The following is a 14,085-nucleotide window of genomic DNA, read 5'->3' as shown; positions in this document are numbered from 1 at the left end:
ATTTTTAGGTAAAACTGTGAACTATCCCTTAACCTAAAAGTAGGCTGTGAGACATAAGATAGTTAAAGCATTACAGTGCCAGAAACCTACATGAATGGAGGTTTCGTGCCAACTGCACATAGAAAATGCTGGCGGGTAAACAGCACTAAGGGGACTTGGGAACCTGTCCAGGGGCTCGCTCTGCTCCACTCCAAGTCAGTTCACAGGTGCCAGCTCCACCCAGGCCCCTAATCACAAGGCAGATGAACACATCAGCCAAAGTACCCTCTAGAAAGGGACCAGGACCACTCATGCATAAGGCACAGGAGGAGCAAACTTGCCTATTTAGAAGTTTTCAGATCCAACATTGTTTAGTTCAAAACTCAGTGCCTGGCAGCCTGTCCTCAGGTACCAAGCACCTAAGTAGCATTGGGGGGTGAGGGGCTGGGGTCATGCTGAGCTGTTCAAAGAAGAAGGAAAGTCCTTCCCTCTACAACTCCCTCCTTGAAACTAACAGCTCATTTACTGAGCTTTAGTAATACTTTGCCCTCTCCTCTGTTCTAGTTCTTATCAAGTAACATGACCAAGTCAGTTTTGAGTAAAGTCCCCCCATTAACTGTGCAGTCTCGGAACACAGAGACCTCGAGGTATTGCTCTCTGAGTCCATAGCACCCAAGACGAGGCCCGACATGAAAAAGAACGCAGTGAATTCTGATGAATAATGAAAAATGAAGGATAAGAGAAGTGAAAGCTATGTTTAGGGAATGAGGGAACATAAGAGAACATTGTCCTTTGTAACCAGGAAAAGATATGTTTGATGAAAAAAAGAAATGGGTCTCAAATGTTTATTTCGTGAGATAATAAAATGATTGTTGTCATTTTAAGCCACTAGCTTTTGGGGTGATTTGTTATATAGGAATAGTCTCTGGAACAGATCATTGTGCCTAGCAATGGGTACTACCAAAATATAAGTAATGGGTACTTTCCTTCTCCTGGAATGCTTGGCTGTTCCCTGGGCCCCATGTATAGAATCCTTCTGTGTTAAAGCATATCTTATGTCTGGAGGGAAATTTTCTACCTTCCAATGTGCTTCTAGGTGCAGGAGGAGTGGGCAGCAGAGCTCTGCAGGACCCAGGTCAGGATGCACAGTGAGAAAGATGGACCGAGGGCTCCTCGAGGTAGATAGCCCAGAGTGGGCAAAGAGGCCATCTGTATGAAGGCTGCTCACCTGGTCCACTTAGCAGGTGCAAAACTTACGAAGGAAAAGGGATATCAATGAGCAACCTCAGTAATCTTCTATAGACCTTGTAGTGCTTGCCTATAGAGCCCAGAACCCAGATTTATTCATCCAGAAACACATACATAACTTCTCTGCTTTAAAATAGCACACGGTTTGTTTTTGGTTGTATTTGGGGCTTTGCAGTTCTTCCTTGTTAATTATCAGAACTACCTGCTGTTTGTGACTGGCCTAGGCTTATGTCCAAGGGGACTGAGGCCACCGCCTACTGATTCCCCATGGCCTTCCCTCCTTGTGGTCTCTGCTTCCCTTTCCTCCTTGTGTCCATTCTCTGCCTCCCACACACCCCTGGTGACAGTTGGCTCTGTGAAGAAACCTCTTTATGTCTCTCAAAAATAAGCCCAGTCATGTTCTATTTTTAATGAGTTTTAAATGTCTGTTCTGCAAAAGAAAAGTCCCTGCAAAAAGAAGTTAGAAACTGGAACCTCACCCAGGGAGGGGATAAGTGTGGGCCCAGGACGAGGGCTGGTGGCAGGAGAAACCAGGTCTGGGCACCCTCCCTCTGGCCCTACTGGGCAGCGATGAAGCCAGATTCTCATATCTAGAGGAACATTGAAGTTCGTGTAGCACCACCTGTGTGGGGAGAGAAACTGCTGTCTGCCTCAGTCCTGTTCCTGGGGGGAGTGAGCTGAGATGCTGAACACTAGCATCAGGTGGTACTTGTTGACCGATTCCAAGCCCCATCAACTGAAAGCCACATGTCACCAGCCTCACCCACAGGAAACAATGAGATGCCTGTACCTGAGCACCTGCTGTGAGAAAGCCTCCCCTAATGCCTGCCCTTGCCCTTGACAGTCAGGCCAAACCGCTCTCCAATGGGTGAGGCTCCGACAACGCCCAGGAGCACCTGTGATGCCGTCATTAGGAACCTACCTCGTCGCCCCGATTCCATCCCCTCCCGACACCTGACTGTGCGTGTTCTCCTTTGCAGTTCTTTCCTTATGGAGACGCCTCCAAGTTTGCCCAGCATGCCTTCCGAACCTTCGACAAGAATGGGGACGGCACCATTGACTTCCGAGAGTTCATCTGCGCTCTGTCCATCACCTCCAGGGGCAGCTTTGAGCAGAAGCTGAACTGGGCCTTCAATATGTATGACCTGGATGGTGATGGCAAGATCACCCGAGTGGAGATGCTGGAGATCATTGAGGTGAGGCCCGGGGCGTGGTTGGCGGGTGGTGGGCACAGAAGGAGACCCCACAGCAGCCTCCTAGGTGCAGGCCTTGGTGGCTTCTTCTCTCTCTGCTCGAGCCCTGCCAGCTGCACACCACGCCTGGACTTCTCCTGCTTCTGTCCCCACTGCAGCACAGTGCTGGGGAGGTCCCAGAACCAAGCCATGGGGCCCGTACTGTCGTGACGGTGGCATTGTCATCTGCCATTCACTCACTACTGGATCTCCCACGAACCTGTCTTACTGGGCACACAGGATGTCATGGGCTCAGTTTCTCTGGCACTTGGTGTATCTCTGCTCTGCCTCACTCCAGCTGCGCCTAGTGGGGACCCGAGGCTGTCAGGGGCTCCCGGGACATCCTTCCAGGTTCTGATCATTCCACAGCAAGCAGGCTTTGCCCATTGTGTTTGTGAGTAACCCAGGATTCCTCTGCCACGCCACCCACTGCGTACTGCATTCCCAATGTGAAGGTCTTCTTGGTTTTCTTCTAATGCCCGGTTCCACTTCAGGGCCTTCCACTTCCTCTCTCTCTGCCCAGCATGCCCTCCCCTGGCCTCTGGGGGCTCCTCCCTCACTTCGCTCCCATCTCTGGTCTTATCCCATTTCCCAGAGAGGACTTCCTTCCCGCATACCTTCCCAAATATGCCCACTCCACCCTCACACCAAAGCAATCTAACCCTTACCAGGAGGGGTTTTGTCCCAACATTTGTCCCTGCCCCAGATTACCTTGTTGAGTGGAATACATGGCAGAATGCAAGCTCTCTGAGGAGGCTCTGCCCTCACGGCTGCATGCCCAGAACCCAGACCCAGCCTGGAGCCTGGCAGGCATGCAATAGCAGATGCACGGTTCGGTAGCTTTCCTTTGATTGACTGTCTTAGCATGGGTTCCCACCCCTGCACCAGCCACTCTGACCAAGGAGAGAAAGGTATCACTTGCTGAAGGTAGAGCCAGGTGCTCCATCCTGGAGCTGGGGGGATGCCCCATCCAGACACCAAGAGCTGAGATCAGGCAGGGTGGATCCCCACAAGAAAATGGGATGATTGCAAGAAACAGAAGCCAAAGCCCCAAGGTCCCCTCAGGACTCTCACTCTCCTCCCAGCCTCAGAGAGAAGTCACCCATCAACTCCCTGCCTGGGAAGCTGGCCTTGTTCACTTGCACACCCTCTCATTCCACATCTTTAGTCTCTTCTTCTCCGTTGGCTTCTCCCCTTCTATCTTCAATGCCGACTCCCTTTCAAATATACCCAGCAAACTAACATCTTAGTTCTTTACTTGTGTTCCCTTCATTCAATTGAATATATATTTTTTCCAACAGGTTATCAGAAAAGATACAGCACAATAATTCTGAACATGTGGCTTGATTTTCTCATCTTTCTCACTCTTTAATCTTTTGTCCATCTTCCACACTTAACTTGCTCCCTCCAAGGTCTCTCTATAAGCTCCCTACAGAGTAGGTTTTTCCAAGTTTTTTCTCCTCTTTGACTTCTTGTCATTTCCCCTCATTGGCCACCAAATCCCTTCCTCTCCAAAACTTTTCTCTCTAATCCTTGTCAATGCCCTTCAGCCAAAGTCCCCAAGGACATACCCACACTTACACAAGTTGACTTTATTACTGCTTGCAGTGAGGGAATCTTGGGCAATTCAGCAGGAGGGTGTTAGAAAAGACTTCTAGGATCTGGACTTTGGGAGGGTGATTTGGGGAGGGTTCGGAGAAGCAGAGGTTTACTGTGGATTGGTTACTGTCAGGGAGTGGGGACACTTCTATGATTAGATACCTAGGAGGAGGGCACACAGACCGATGCAATGCTCTAACAGGTGAAGAAGCAGTGGTCACTCACCATAGCAGGAAGCAGGGATGCTTGGTGTTTTGTGTCTGTGTTCAGACTTAATGACAGAGTGGTCTTGTTTTTGCCTTGCTCCATCATGGTCACTGGCATTTTGTGACATTGGTTATGTTTGGTGTGAGACCTGACTGTGAGGGCTGGGCCATCTCCCGGCAGCACCAAGGCCCGGTGGGCAGTCTGGGCCATTTCCTGGCTGTCAGCGGCTGCTTTTCTTTCTCTTAGTTCTTCCACGTTTCCCCCCATCAGTTCTAGCTCTTCCTTTCTTCTATTCAGAGCTTTTATGGATTGATTTCTCACCTGATTATGGGTCACATTTTCCTGCTTCGTGACACGTGTAATAATTTTTATTGGTTCCTGGACATTATGAATGTTGCATTAGAGTATATTTTGTTGTCTTCATTTATAGAGTGCTGAGATTAGTTTTGACAGGCAGGTAAGTTATATGTAAATTAGTGTGATCTTTTCGAGGCAGTTTTATAATTTTAAGCTTTTAGAGCAGATGGAGAGTAGGTTTTCTGTAGTAAGTTAGCCCAGTGACCAATTTGTGACCATTTTGGGGTTCTTACTGATTTTCTCATACATTTAGTGAGGTTTCTCTACTCTGGCTGGTGGGAACCAGCCCCGTGTGTGGTGATACTTATTCAGGTATTTAAGTGAAAGAAGACATATCAGAGTATAACTAGACAGAGAATATAAATAGAAAAGAGGTTTCCAGAGGACTGAGGTCCTGGGGCAACCTGATGTTTAGAGGTGAGGAACATGAGGCACAATCAGTAAAGGAGATGGAGAAAGAATTGTCAGAAAGGTCAAAGTAAAAAAGGAAAAGTGAGAAGTCCTGGAAGGGAAACACACTGTTTTGTGGGGAAGGAATGGAACGTGCAATCATGTCAAATGCTATTGATAGAAGAAGTAAAAGGAGAAAACTAATCATTGACAATTGGAATTGGAAACCTGGAGGCCATAGGTGAACCAGCTGAGAATAGTTTCAGAGGAGTTGGTGGCAAAATCCTAAATAGAGCAGCCCAGGATAATGGGAGTGGAAGAAGTAAAGACAGTGACTATAGAAAACTCTTGCCAGAAGCTTTGCTTTAAAAAGAAGAAGAATGGACAATAGGCTTCCTGAATGCCAAGGTATTTAGCAAGCTCTTTGCATTAAGAACTAGAATGCTCTGCAAGCCTGTGTGAGCACCAAGAGTTGTTCAGCTTATTGTTCAGACACTTCTTTGTGAACTTTTATCCTCTGTGTGCAGCCTAGTTTCCAGATAAACATTGAGGAGTCCTCCTAGGCAGATTTCTGAGGCTTTCTTTCTGCCTGGCTCCCTCTCTGGTCCTCTGCCCCGAAATTTCTGGCTGTCTTCACCTTCCTCCTCCAATTGTGGTCTCCTCCAGGCGGTGATTCAGCCCTGCTTGGGACCCTTCTCCTTGTGCTGCGGTCCAGGAAGGACTCTGGACTGAGATCATAGGGTTCATCTACTTTGTTTCCCACCTCTTAGGAATTACAGTCTTGCACTGTCAGTTGTAAAGTCTGAAAATAGCTATTTCTTTTATTTTTATCCAGTTTTCTAGTTTACAGTGAAAGGCAAGTCAGTACAGGTCCATCAGGGCTGGGGACCACAGGGGCAGTTTCACACCGAGTTCCGAGTCTGGCATGCCCGGCCTTTGTGATATGTAAGAGTCTGCATCTGAAATGGCCCTTCTTGGTTGTCGTGTTCACAGTCCCAATTGCAGGGCTGTATCATGGATATGATTAATGAGATCCTGCCATTTTCAGAGTTGCTTCCTGAGGTCCAGGAGGGACTTCTTGTGTTTACATTTCTTATTACCCTGACTTTATTAATAGTGCACTTGTTTTGCTGCCTTCATACCCACTGCCTCATGTAAGGGCTTTTGATTTCACCTTTTAAAGGCCAGGGTGAGAGTGGCAGCTTACAAGTGTACGGGCCATTTGTCTCTTTTTAAATTCCAGACAGTACACATTCCCTGCTTTTCCCTTGTGCACCACTCTGGCTACTAGACTAATCAGGACCTTGTCTACCAATTATCCACAAAATGAAATTTCGGAAAGTCTGCCTCTTTTAAAGACAACTTTCTTAAAGTATTCCATGATACATCAATACCATCTAGCTACAAAAGTAAATACGCACAAAATATTTTATCTCAGTGGACATTTTAACTTGTTAAATAAAGCACTTTCTAGTTAGTGGTTTGCTCTGATGGGCATTTCTAAAAACAACTTTATGAGTTATAATTTACAGACCATAAATTCACCCATGTTAAGTGTACAACTTAAATGATTTTTAGTAAGTGTACAGAGATATGCAACCATCACCATAATGTAAATTTAAAACATTTTTATTCCCCCAGTTAGATCCCTCATGCCCAAAGGCCCGCTCCCACCCCAGGCTCAGGCAACCAACACATCACTGTGTCTCCATGGATTTGGGTGCCTTTCTGGGCATTTGACACAAATGGAATCACATAACATGTGGCCTTACGTGTCTGGCTTCTTTATATTTTTGAGATTTATCCATGTTGTAGCATATTCATTCTCTTTTGTTGCTAAAATAGTATATATTTTTTTTACCATATAGCTATATCCTATTTGTTTACAGTTGATGAGCACTTGTGTCATTTCCACATTTTGGCTATTAATAATACTGCTATGAATGTTCTCATGCAAGTCTTTGTATAGATGGGCATTTATTTTTAAAGCACTTTGCTAAGAAAGGAAATAATTTATACTTTGGAAATTTCATATCAAGAATTAATTGTATACAATTAGTTGGCCTGGATAATTGAAATCTTCTCACTCTATTCTTTAACTTATAAACAGAGTCCCTGCTCCACAACTCTCCCTAAACTAACTTCTTGCAGAGTTCAATTTTAATGGTACAACTGGCTTGGTTGTCTTACTAGATTCTAAGTTTCTAATCGGTTGGCCCCACAATTCTTCTTTTCCTAAATCCCCGAGGCTAGTGCTTTTTGACTGTTTCCTGCACCTAGATGCAGCATGTTTAAAACTGAGCCCATCATGTTCCTCCCTGAACCTATTCCTAATCCATTATTTCTAATCTCACCATTGAGCCACCCTTTCTAACCACTTCCTCCAGCCAAAAACCTGGAAGCCACCCCAAATTCTTCTATATCCAGTTGGTCACAAGACTCACCCATATTTGATTATGTCATCTCTTATTCAATAGCATTTAAGGACTTATTTGAAATAAAGTTAAATTCTTTATCTTATCCTAGGAAAACTCGGTGATCTGCTTCTCATTTCCCTCTCTCCAGCTTCATCTTTCAACACTTCACCTGGCCCTCCCTCCTACTGCCCCTTGCCCCACATCCCAAGCTCCAGCAGCTAAAGCTTTTTCATTTGATCAGTATTTATTGAGACCTGTGATGTGCCAGGCATCATACCAAGCCCTGGACTTACAGGAGCACGTGCTTCCTAGCTCCATAGAACATACTCTTTAGTGGGGAAGACAAAGCAGTTATTTTAATAAAGGTGAGATGTATTCTGTTGGGGGAAATGGTATGGGTTGTCACAGAAACTTGCAGCACAAGGAGTGAAACTCCTCTGGGGAAAGGGAAGCTGAGGCTTGGAGGATGGGTGGGATCCCGTCAGGTGAAAGGGAGGCAAGAAGAGCTCTCTGTCCTCCTGGGTTTCTGGTAATATCATCTACAATGCTCTTTTCCCCAAGGCTATCTACAAAATGGTAGGCACTGTGATCATGATGAAAATGAATGAGGATGGCCTGACGCCTGAGCAGCGAGTAGACAAGATTTTCAGTAAGATGGATAAGAACAAAGATGACCAGATTACACTGGATGAATTCAAAGAAGCTGCAAAGAGTGACCCTTCCATTGTATTACTTCTGCAGTGCGACATCCAGAAATGAGCTGAAGTCAATGCTATGGACTGCACAAAAGTCTCAATGTTCCATTCAGTCTGCAGCTATTCACACACACACACACACACACACACACACACACACACACACACACACAAATATTGCTTGGACTACCTATAAATGGACTTGCTTCTTGTGTTTGAAACACTCGTGTGCATGAGAATGTCATTTGCTAATGAATTTTAAAAGCATATATAAAACAAAAAAAAACAACCTGCCACAATGTGATATGTGTAATATCATTTCATAAAAATCCCTCTTCCTCCAAAGCCTGGGCAGAAATGTGCTGCAAAGAGTTATATGATTTCTTGTTCATGTTTTGCTAATGCTCGTATCTCCTTGATTACATAATGTTAGTAGCACTGAGACCCCCATGGTAATGTAACTTAATTATAAGCTATGTCACTACCCTCCTGTAAAATACTATTGGACAGACACAGAGGGACCCTTGGCTCCTGTGTCTGGTCCACACACCACAGGAGCTTGTATTATCAGTGAATATAAATGTACTACATTTGCATGCCTTTTGGGTTTGCCTTAATTCTTACCTCATTTGCATCCTATCGATCTGGAAAGAGCTGTTTTGGATGAATGCAGTATAAAATGTAAAAACCCTGCTAAATGACTTATTGATTAAGTATATCTATCTATATATACATATACACAAAGATATTATTTATCGAAAGTAAAAAAGATGGAAGTGTATTGGTTTCTGTTTGAATTTTCAAAGGCTTCCAATGTGGTGGCAATAAATGTCCCAAATAAATTTATAACAATTGATTTTCCCCCTAATTCTTATTTTATAATTTTAAAATTGCAGCAGATGCTAGCAACAACTTACTAAATCTACTCTTAAATATACAACTTTGGAATTTGAAGAATTAATGACAACAAAAGGGAAAAAAGCAACTTTCCAACTTTTCATCCAGGCTCCCAAAGAGGGACAATGAACATGGCATGTGAAAAGTAAAACAGATTTGTTCATTCCGAAAAAAAAAAGTTCATTCTATGACAATAAATTTTATCTCAGTGTGACTTTGGTGCTAACAACGTATGTTCAGTGCAACTGAGTGGAGCTGTGCACACACAGTAGGTAGGCTGCAGGTGTCCCCCAACATAAGTCAGTAGGAAAGAAGACATCTGTCTTCCCAAATCTAAAGTAGGCAAAAAATAACAGAAGTAGTTATTTTTAATAACAGAACAGAACTCTGACTCTTTTGATCTTGAAGGAGGCAGAAGAGATTCCATCAAAACCTCTAAAAGCAGGTTTGCATTTTCAGAACATGCCCCCCTAGAGAGTTGTTTTTTACACAGCACTGCCCAATAGTACTTTCTCTGATGATGGGAAGGTCTACATCTGCACAGCACGCTAGCTATAACTGCACATATGGCTACTGAGCACTTCAAGTATGGCTAGCGTGACTAAGGAACTGAATTTTATACTGTAATTAAGTGTAATTTGTCATATATAGCTGGTGGCTTTAGTAACAGACAGTTTAGTGCTATATTATTTATTCAAGTACTTTTTATCGAATTCGTTTTTTACCATTCTTTATTTGTCTTAGGATCATTACATAACACTAAACTAGGGTCTAATGATTCTATTCATTCATTTAACAAGAAATGGTCACCTCATTACAAACACTTAGGACACCAGTGGTCCTGAAACACTGATAGAACCAAAATTCTGCCCTGACAAGATAGTCCTACAAGTGAATAGAATGTCCTAATATCCTTCACCCTTGTGCATGTTGAGCCCAAACTGTAGGCAGGGAGAGATCAGGGAGGCTCAGTACATCTCAAGACTCCTTCCTCACTAAGTGAGGACGGGTAGGTGAGGAGTTGTGGACTGCTTTAGAATGGCACCCGGTTAAACCAGGCCCTGAGTAATTCATTCATAACAATTCTTCATTGGTCACCTACTGTGCACCTAACATCATTCTTGTGTGGAGAGGGATACACACTAAATACACACACAGACAAATGGCGAATTATAATACCTATGAAGAAGAGCAGGGCAGGATAACAGGGAGGAGAGGGATGGGATACTTTGGTGGCCCTTCCCTATAGGCTGGTGAGGTGACATCTGAAGTAAGAACTTCATGAAACGAAGTGAACTGTATCTGGGGCGCTTATGGAAAACAAACCCTCTAGCAGACTCACTGGTTGTTTTTATAAATAAAATGTAGAAGCTGGGCCAGCAAGCAAGCATCTTGTTATTTGCCTAAGTCCCTGCTGTTGTGAGAGTGGGGACTGGTGCAGTGATCCTGGAGAGATGGCCAGCAGCGGGTAGCTAGAAGTATACTATTCCCTCTGTCCCAGCATTCCCACTCCAGGTGTATTATCCCAAGAAACTCCCACTGAGGGCTATAAGAGGACATGTCCAAGGATGGTTGCGAGGTGGGTATCGGAGGCAATCTAGCGGTTTGTTGCTAGAGAAACAGGTAAGGAAAATATGGTGGATACACCCTATGGCATGCTACACAGCAGCTGGAAACAACAGACCGATGGACACAGCGACATGGACATTTAAAAAATGCTGAATGGGGGGAAAAAGAGCAAAATATATTTCCCAGTGTTATATTCATACATAAATGAAAGAGACATTGTCACAAAAGAACTCTAAGGTCACATAAAATAAAAGGAAATACCACATTATAATGGTTTCTATAGGATTGGGTGGTGATGGGAGTGGGTTCAGTTATTATTGCTCCATAACAACCTACCCCCAAACCTAGTGGCTTAAAATGAAAACAATCATTTTATTATTCTTCCTGGCTTCTGTGGGCCAGAAAATTGAAAAGGAAGGGCTCAAATGGATGATTCTGCCTCATGGTCTCTCATGCAGTTGCAGTCAGGTGGCAGCTGGAGCTGAAATGGGCCTGGAGCAGCTGGGGGCTGATTGGGGATTTCTGCGCTTGCAGTCTCAGGAGGAGTCATACTACTTACACAGGGACTCTGGTCTCCAGCACAAGTATACATGCAAAGTTGGAAGTTTCATCACCTTTTCTGACCTAGCCTCTGAAGTCACGAAGTATCACTTCCACAGTATTCTACTGGTAACAAGAAAGCCGCTAGCCCATCCACATTCAAGAAGGGAATCAGACTCCATCTCTTGATGGGGTGAGGCAAGGTTCTAGACGAATTATGTGGCATAAAAGATACTGTTGCCATCATCTTTGGAAAACAATCTGCTACAGTCTACCTTGTGGCCACAGTTCACATCCTTTCCCATGCAAGATTGTTCATCCCCTCCCAAGAAACCACAAAAGTCTCATACCATTATGACTCCAGGGTCAGGCTTGAGGCCCAAGATCTCATCATATAAAGCTCCTCAGATGTGGTTCTTCAATTATAGCACACTGAGTCACATTCTTCATGATCCAAAGGCTTGTGAAATAGAGAATTATCTCCTCTCTTCCCTTCCACATGCAATATGCAATGGTGGTACAGGCTTAGAATAACTGCAATAGACACACTATCCAAAAACGGGGAAAGGGAAAGCACATGGCAATCTCTGGTCTATGGCAGTTCTGAAATCCAGCCAGGTACTTGAGTAGGGTTTGGTCCTACTCTCTGGGGGTTTTTCTCCGTGATTCTTCGCTCTGCTTTCTGTGTTTGTTTCTACCCTCTGGGCCATCCTTTCTTTTTCATTAAAAAAAAAAAAAATTGTGTTTACAGCTGAGTAGTTTTCTCAGTCTACTCCCTGCCTATACAATTCCAGGAGTAGAAAGACTCTTCATTTTGCACTGTCTCTTTGTCTTTCAGTCTAAGCTGACATTCTTTTAAAAACCTTATGGGTTTCTCAAGTGTCAGTTTATGAAATCCACTCCATTAGCAGAGGCTCATTGTGAGAACACCCCTAATAATCAGAGAAGCCCTACTGTTTAATGGAGGGAACCTGAAAGGCACATCTTTAGAAGGCAGACTGCTGCCTGTCTGAAAAGGTCTAAAAATACTGCCTTACATCTTTCTGAGGTCCTCCCAGAGGATCTTACAGTCCCATCCTGGATTGGACTTTTGCACTGAAGCCATTTTGTATTTGAAAATCAGTTTTCCCCTTGAAGAGAGTCTGGGAATGAGAAATAGTCTCACCTCCTTTATATGCAATTGCTTTTCTTCATTCATCTCTCTTCTCACATTGTGTCACAGGCAGCAAAGAGCAGCCAAGGGGTCCTTTTCATACTGTGTCTAGACATCTGCTTGGCTAGATCACCTTACTTATTGGGTACATCTCCTATTTTCCATGTTACCATGGCATCAGTGTTGCCAAACACCTTTTCTCCCACTCTCAATTCCTTCAGCTCTCCCCAAAAACATCCTTGAGACTTCAGGCTTCTGCTAACAGCTTCTGCAAGGCCCTTTAGATTCATGCACAGTCTCGAGGCCCTTCCACCCAGTGCCACATAGCTTATTTTTATTTTGGTACTTATACTTCCAGATACCAGTTACTATCACTGTATAACAAATCACTACAAAGTTTAGTGACCTAAAATGATGACTGAATTATCTCTGAGTTTTTGTGGGCCATGAATTCTCAAATGATTCACTTGGGCAGCCTGGCTTGGGACCTCTCAGGTAGTTATAGGGAGATGGTGAAACAGAGGGTCTGGAGCAACCGAGGGCTGGCAGGGCATCTCTCGCTGTCCATGCAGCCTCAGGCTTTCTTCAAATGGGCTAGTTTAGGCTTTCTCATTGTGGCCGCCTCAGGGAAGTCAGACTGCCTCCACGCCAGCACAGGGCTCCAGCATGGGTATTCCACAGCTCAAGGCGGGACTTTCATTCCTTTTCATTGCCTTTCTGGCCCAGCCTTGGGAATTACAAAGTATCATTTTCACTGCATTCTGTTGGATAAGAGAGTTACAAATCTAACCAGATTAAGAAGAGAATTAGACTCTATAAGGCAAGGTTCTGGGAGAACATGGGAGGGATTTATCCTTGTGGCCATCTTTGGAAAATACAACCTGTTACAGTGGATAAAGAATGAAGATAAAAGGAAATAAGTAATTGCTGCATGCCCCAATGCTGAAGGTAGCCATTAGCTGATGTGCACATTTAACTAAACCCTCTGCAATTGAGTTCCATTTAAACACACATTGTATCTCAGCAACCTGAATCCTCGCTGACCTTGATATCCTAACCAGCTACTGCGGTTCCTTCAGAAAGGACTAACTGCGGGCTTCCTTTAATCAACTGGGCCTGGGTTCTACTGGTTCTAGCTTACACTCAACTGCCATTTTAATTACCATGTTAATTAGCTGTTTAAGCCCTGCTGCTGTTCTGAAAGGAAAAGGCTCCCAGGTGTCTTTTTTATTTTTTTCAGAGTCTTGCTCTGTCACCCAGGCTGGAGTGCAGTGGCACAATCTCTGCTCGCTGCAACCTCCACCTGCTGGTTCAAGAGATTCTCCCACCTCAGCTTCCCGAGTAGCTGGGATTACAGGCATATGCCACCACGCCTGGCTAATTTTTGTATTTTTAGTAGAAACAGGGTTTCACATGTTGGCCAGGCTGGTCTCAAACTCCTGACCTCAGGTGATCTGCCCACCTCAGCCTCCGCAAGTGCTGGGATTACAGGCGTGAGCCACCATGCCTGGCCAACTCCCCAAGTGTCTGATTCTTTCTATACTTTGTCTAGCCTCAACTCTTTCTGCATTTAGAAGTCCTAAGTTTCCATATTTCCTCTCATTCTGTAAATAACTCTAAACTATTTTAAAAGGGAAATCATACTGCTTTAAGGCCTCATTTTTCCTGTAATTCATTCATTCAGGGTTACAGTCTCTGGATGAATATAAACTAGTTTCTTAGAGTCCAGATGCTTATTTCTTCCACACAGTTGGAAATCACATCAAGAAGTAAAGCACAGGCTTAAAAAGACATCTTCAGAG

At 44.3% G+C, this 14,085-nt stretch overlaps 1 protein-coding gene across 4 annotated transcripts in view; it reads left to right on the top strand.

The window, feature by feature from the left end:
* VSNL1 (visinin like 1) overlaps nt 1-8,980 on the top strand; it is a 137,560-nt gene extending 128,580 nt beyond the window's left edge. For all 4 annotated transcript variants that reach the window (XM_024354216.3, XM_054677701.2, XM_001135557.8 and 1 more), the window contains 2 exons: nt 2,208-2,423; nt 7,991-8,980. In XM_024354216.3, the coding sequence (XP_024209984.1) occupies nt 2,208-2,423; nt 7,991-8,188 (414 nt within the window). In that variant the 3' untranslated portion in view covers nt 8,189-8,980. The remainder of the gene's footprint in view (nt 1-2,207; nt 2,424-7,990) is intronic.
* The last annotated feature ends 5,105 nt before the right edge of the window (nt 8,981-14,085 follow it).

The sequence above is a fragment of the Pan troglodytes genome, chromosome 12, assembly GCF_028858775.2.
Source record: "Pan troglodytes isolate AG18354 chromosome 12, NHGRI_mPanTro3-v2.0_pri, whole genome shotgun sequence".
In the NCBI taxonomy this organism is placed as follows: Eukaryota; Metazoa; Chordata; class Mammalia; order Primates; family Hominidae; genus Pan; species Pan troglodytes.
This window is presented reverse-complemented; position numbering and strand designations above follow the sequence as displayed.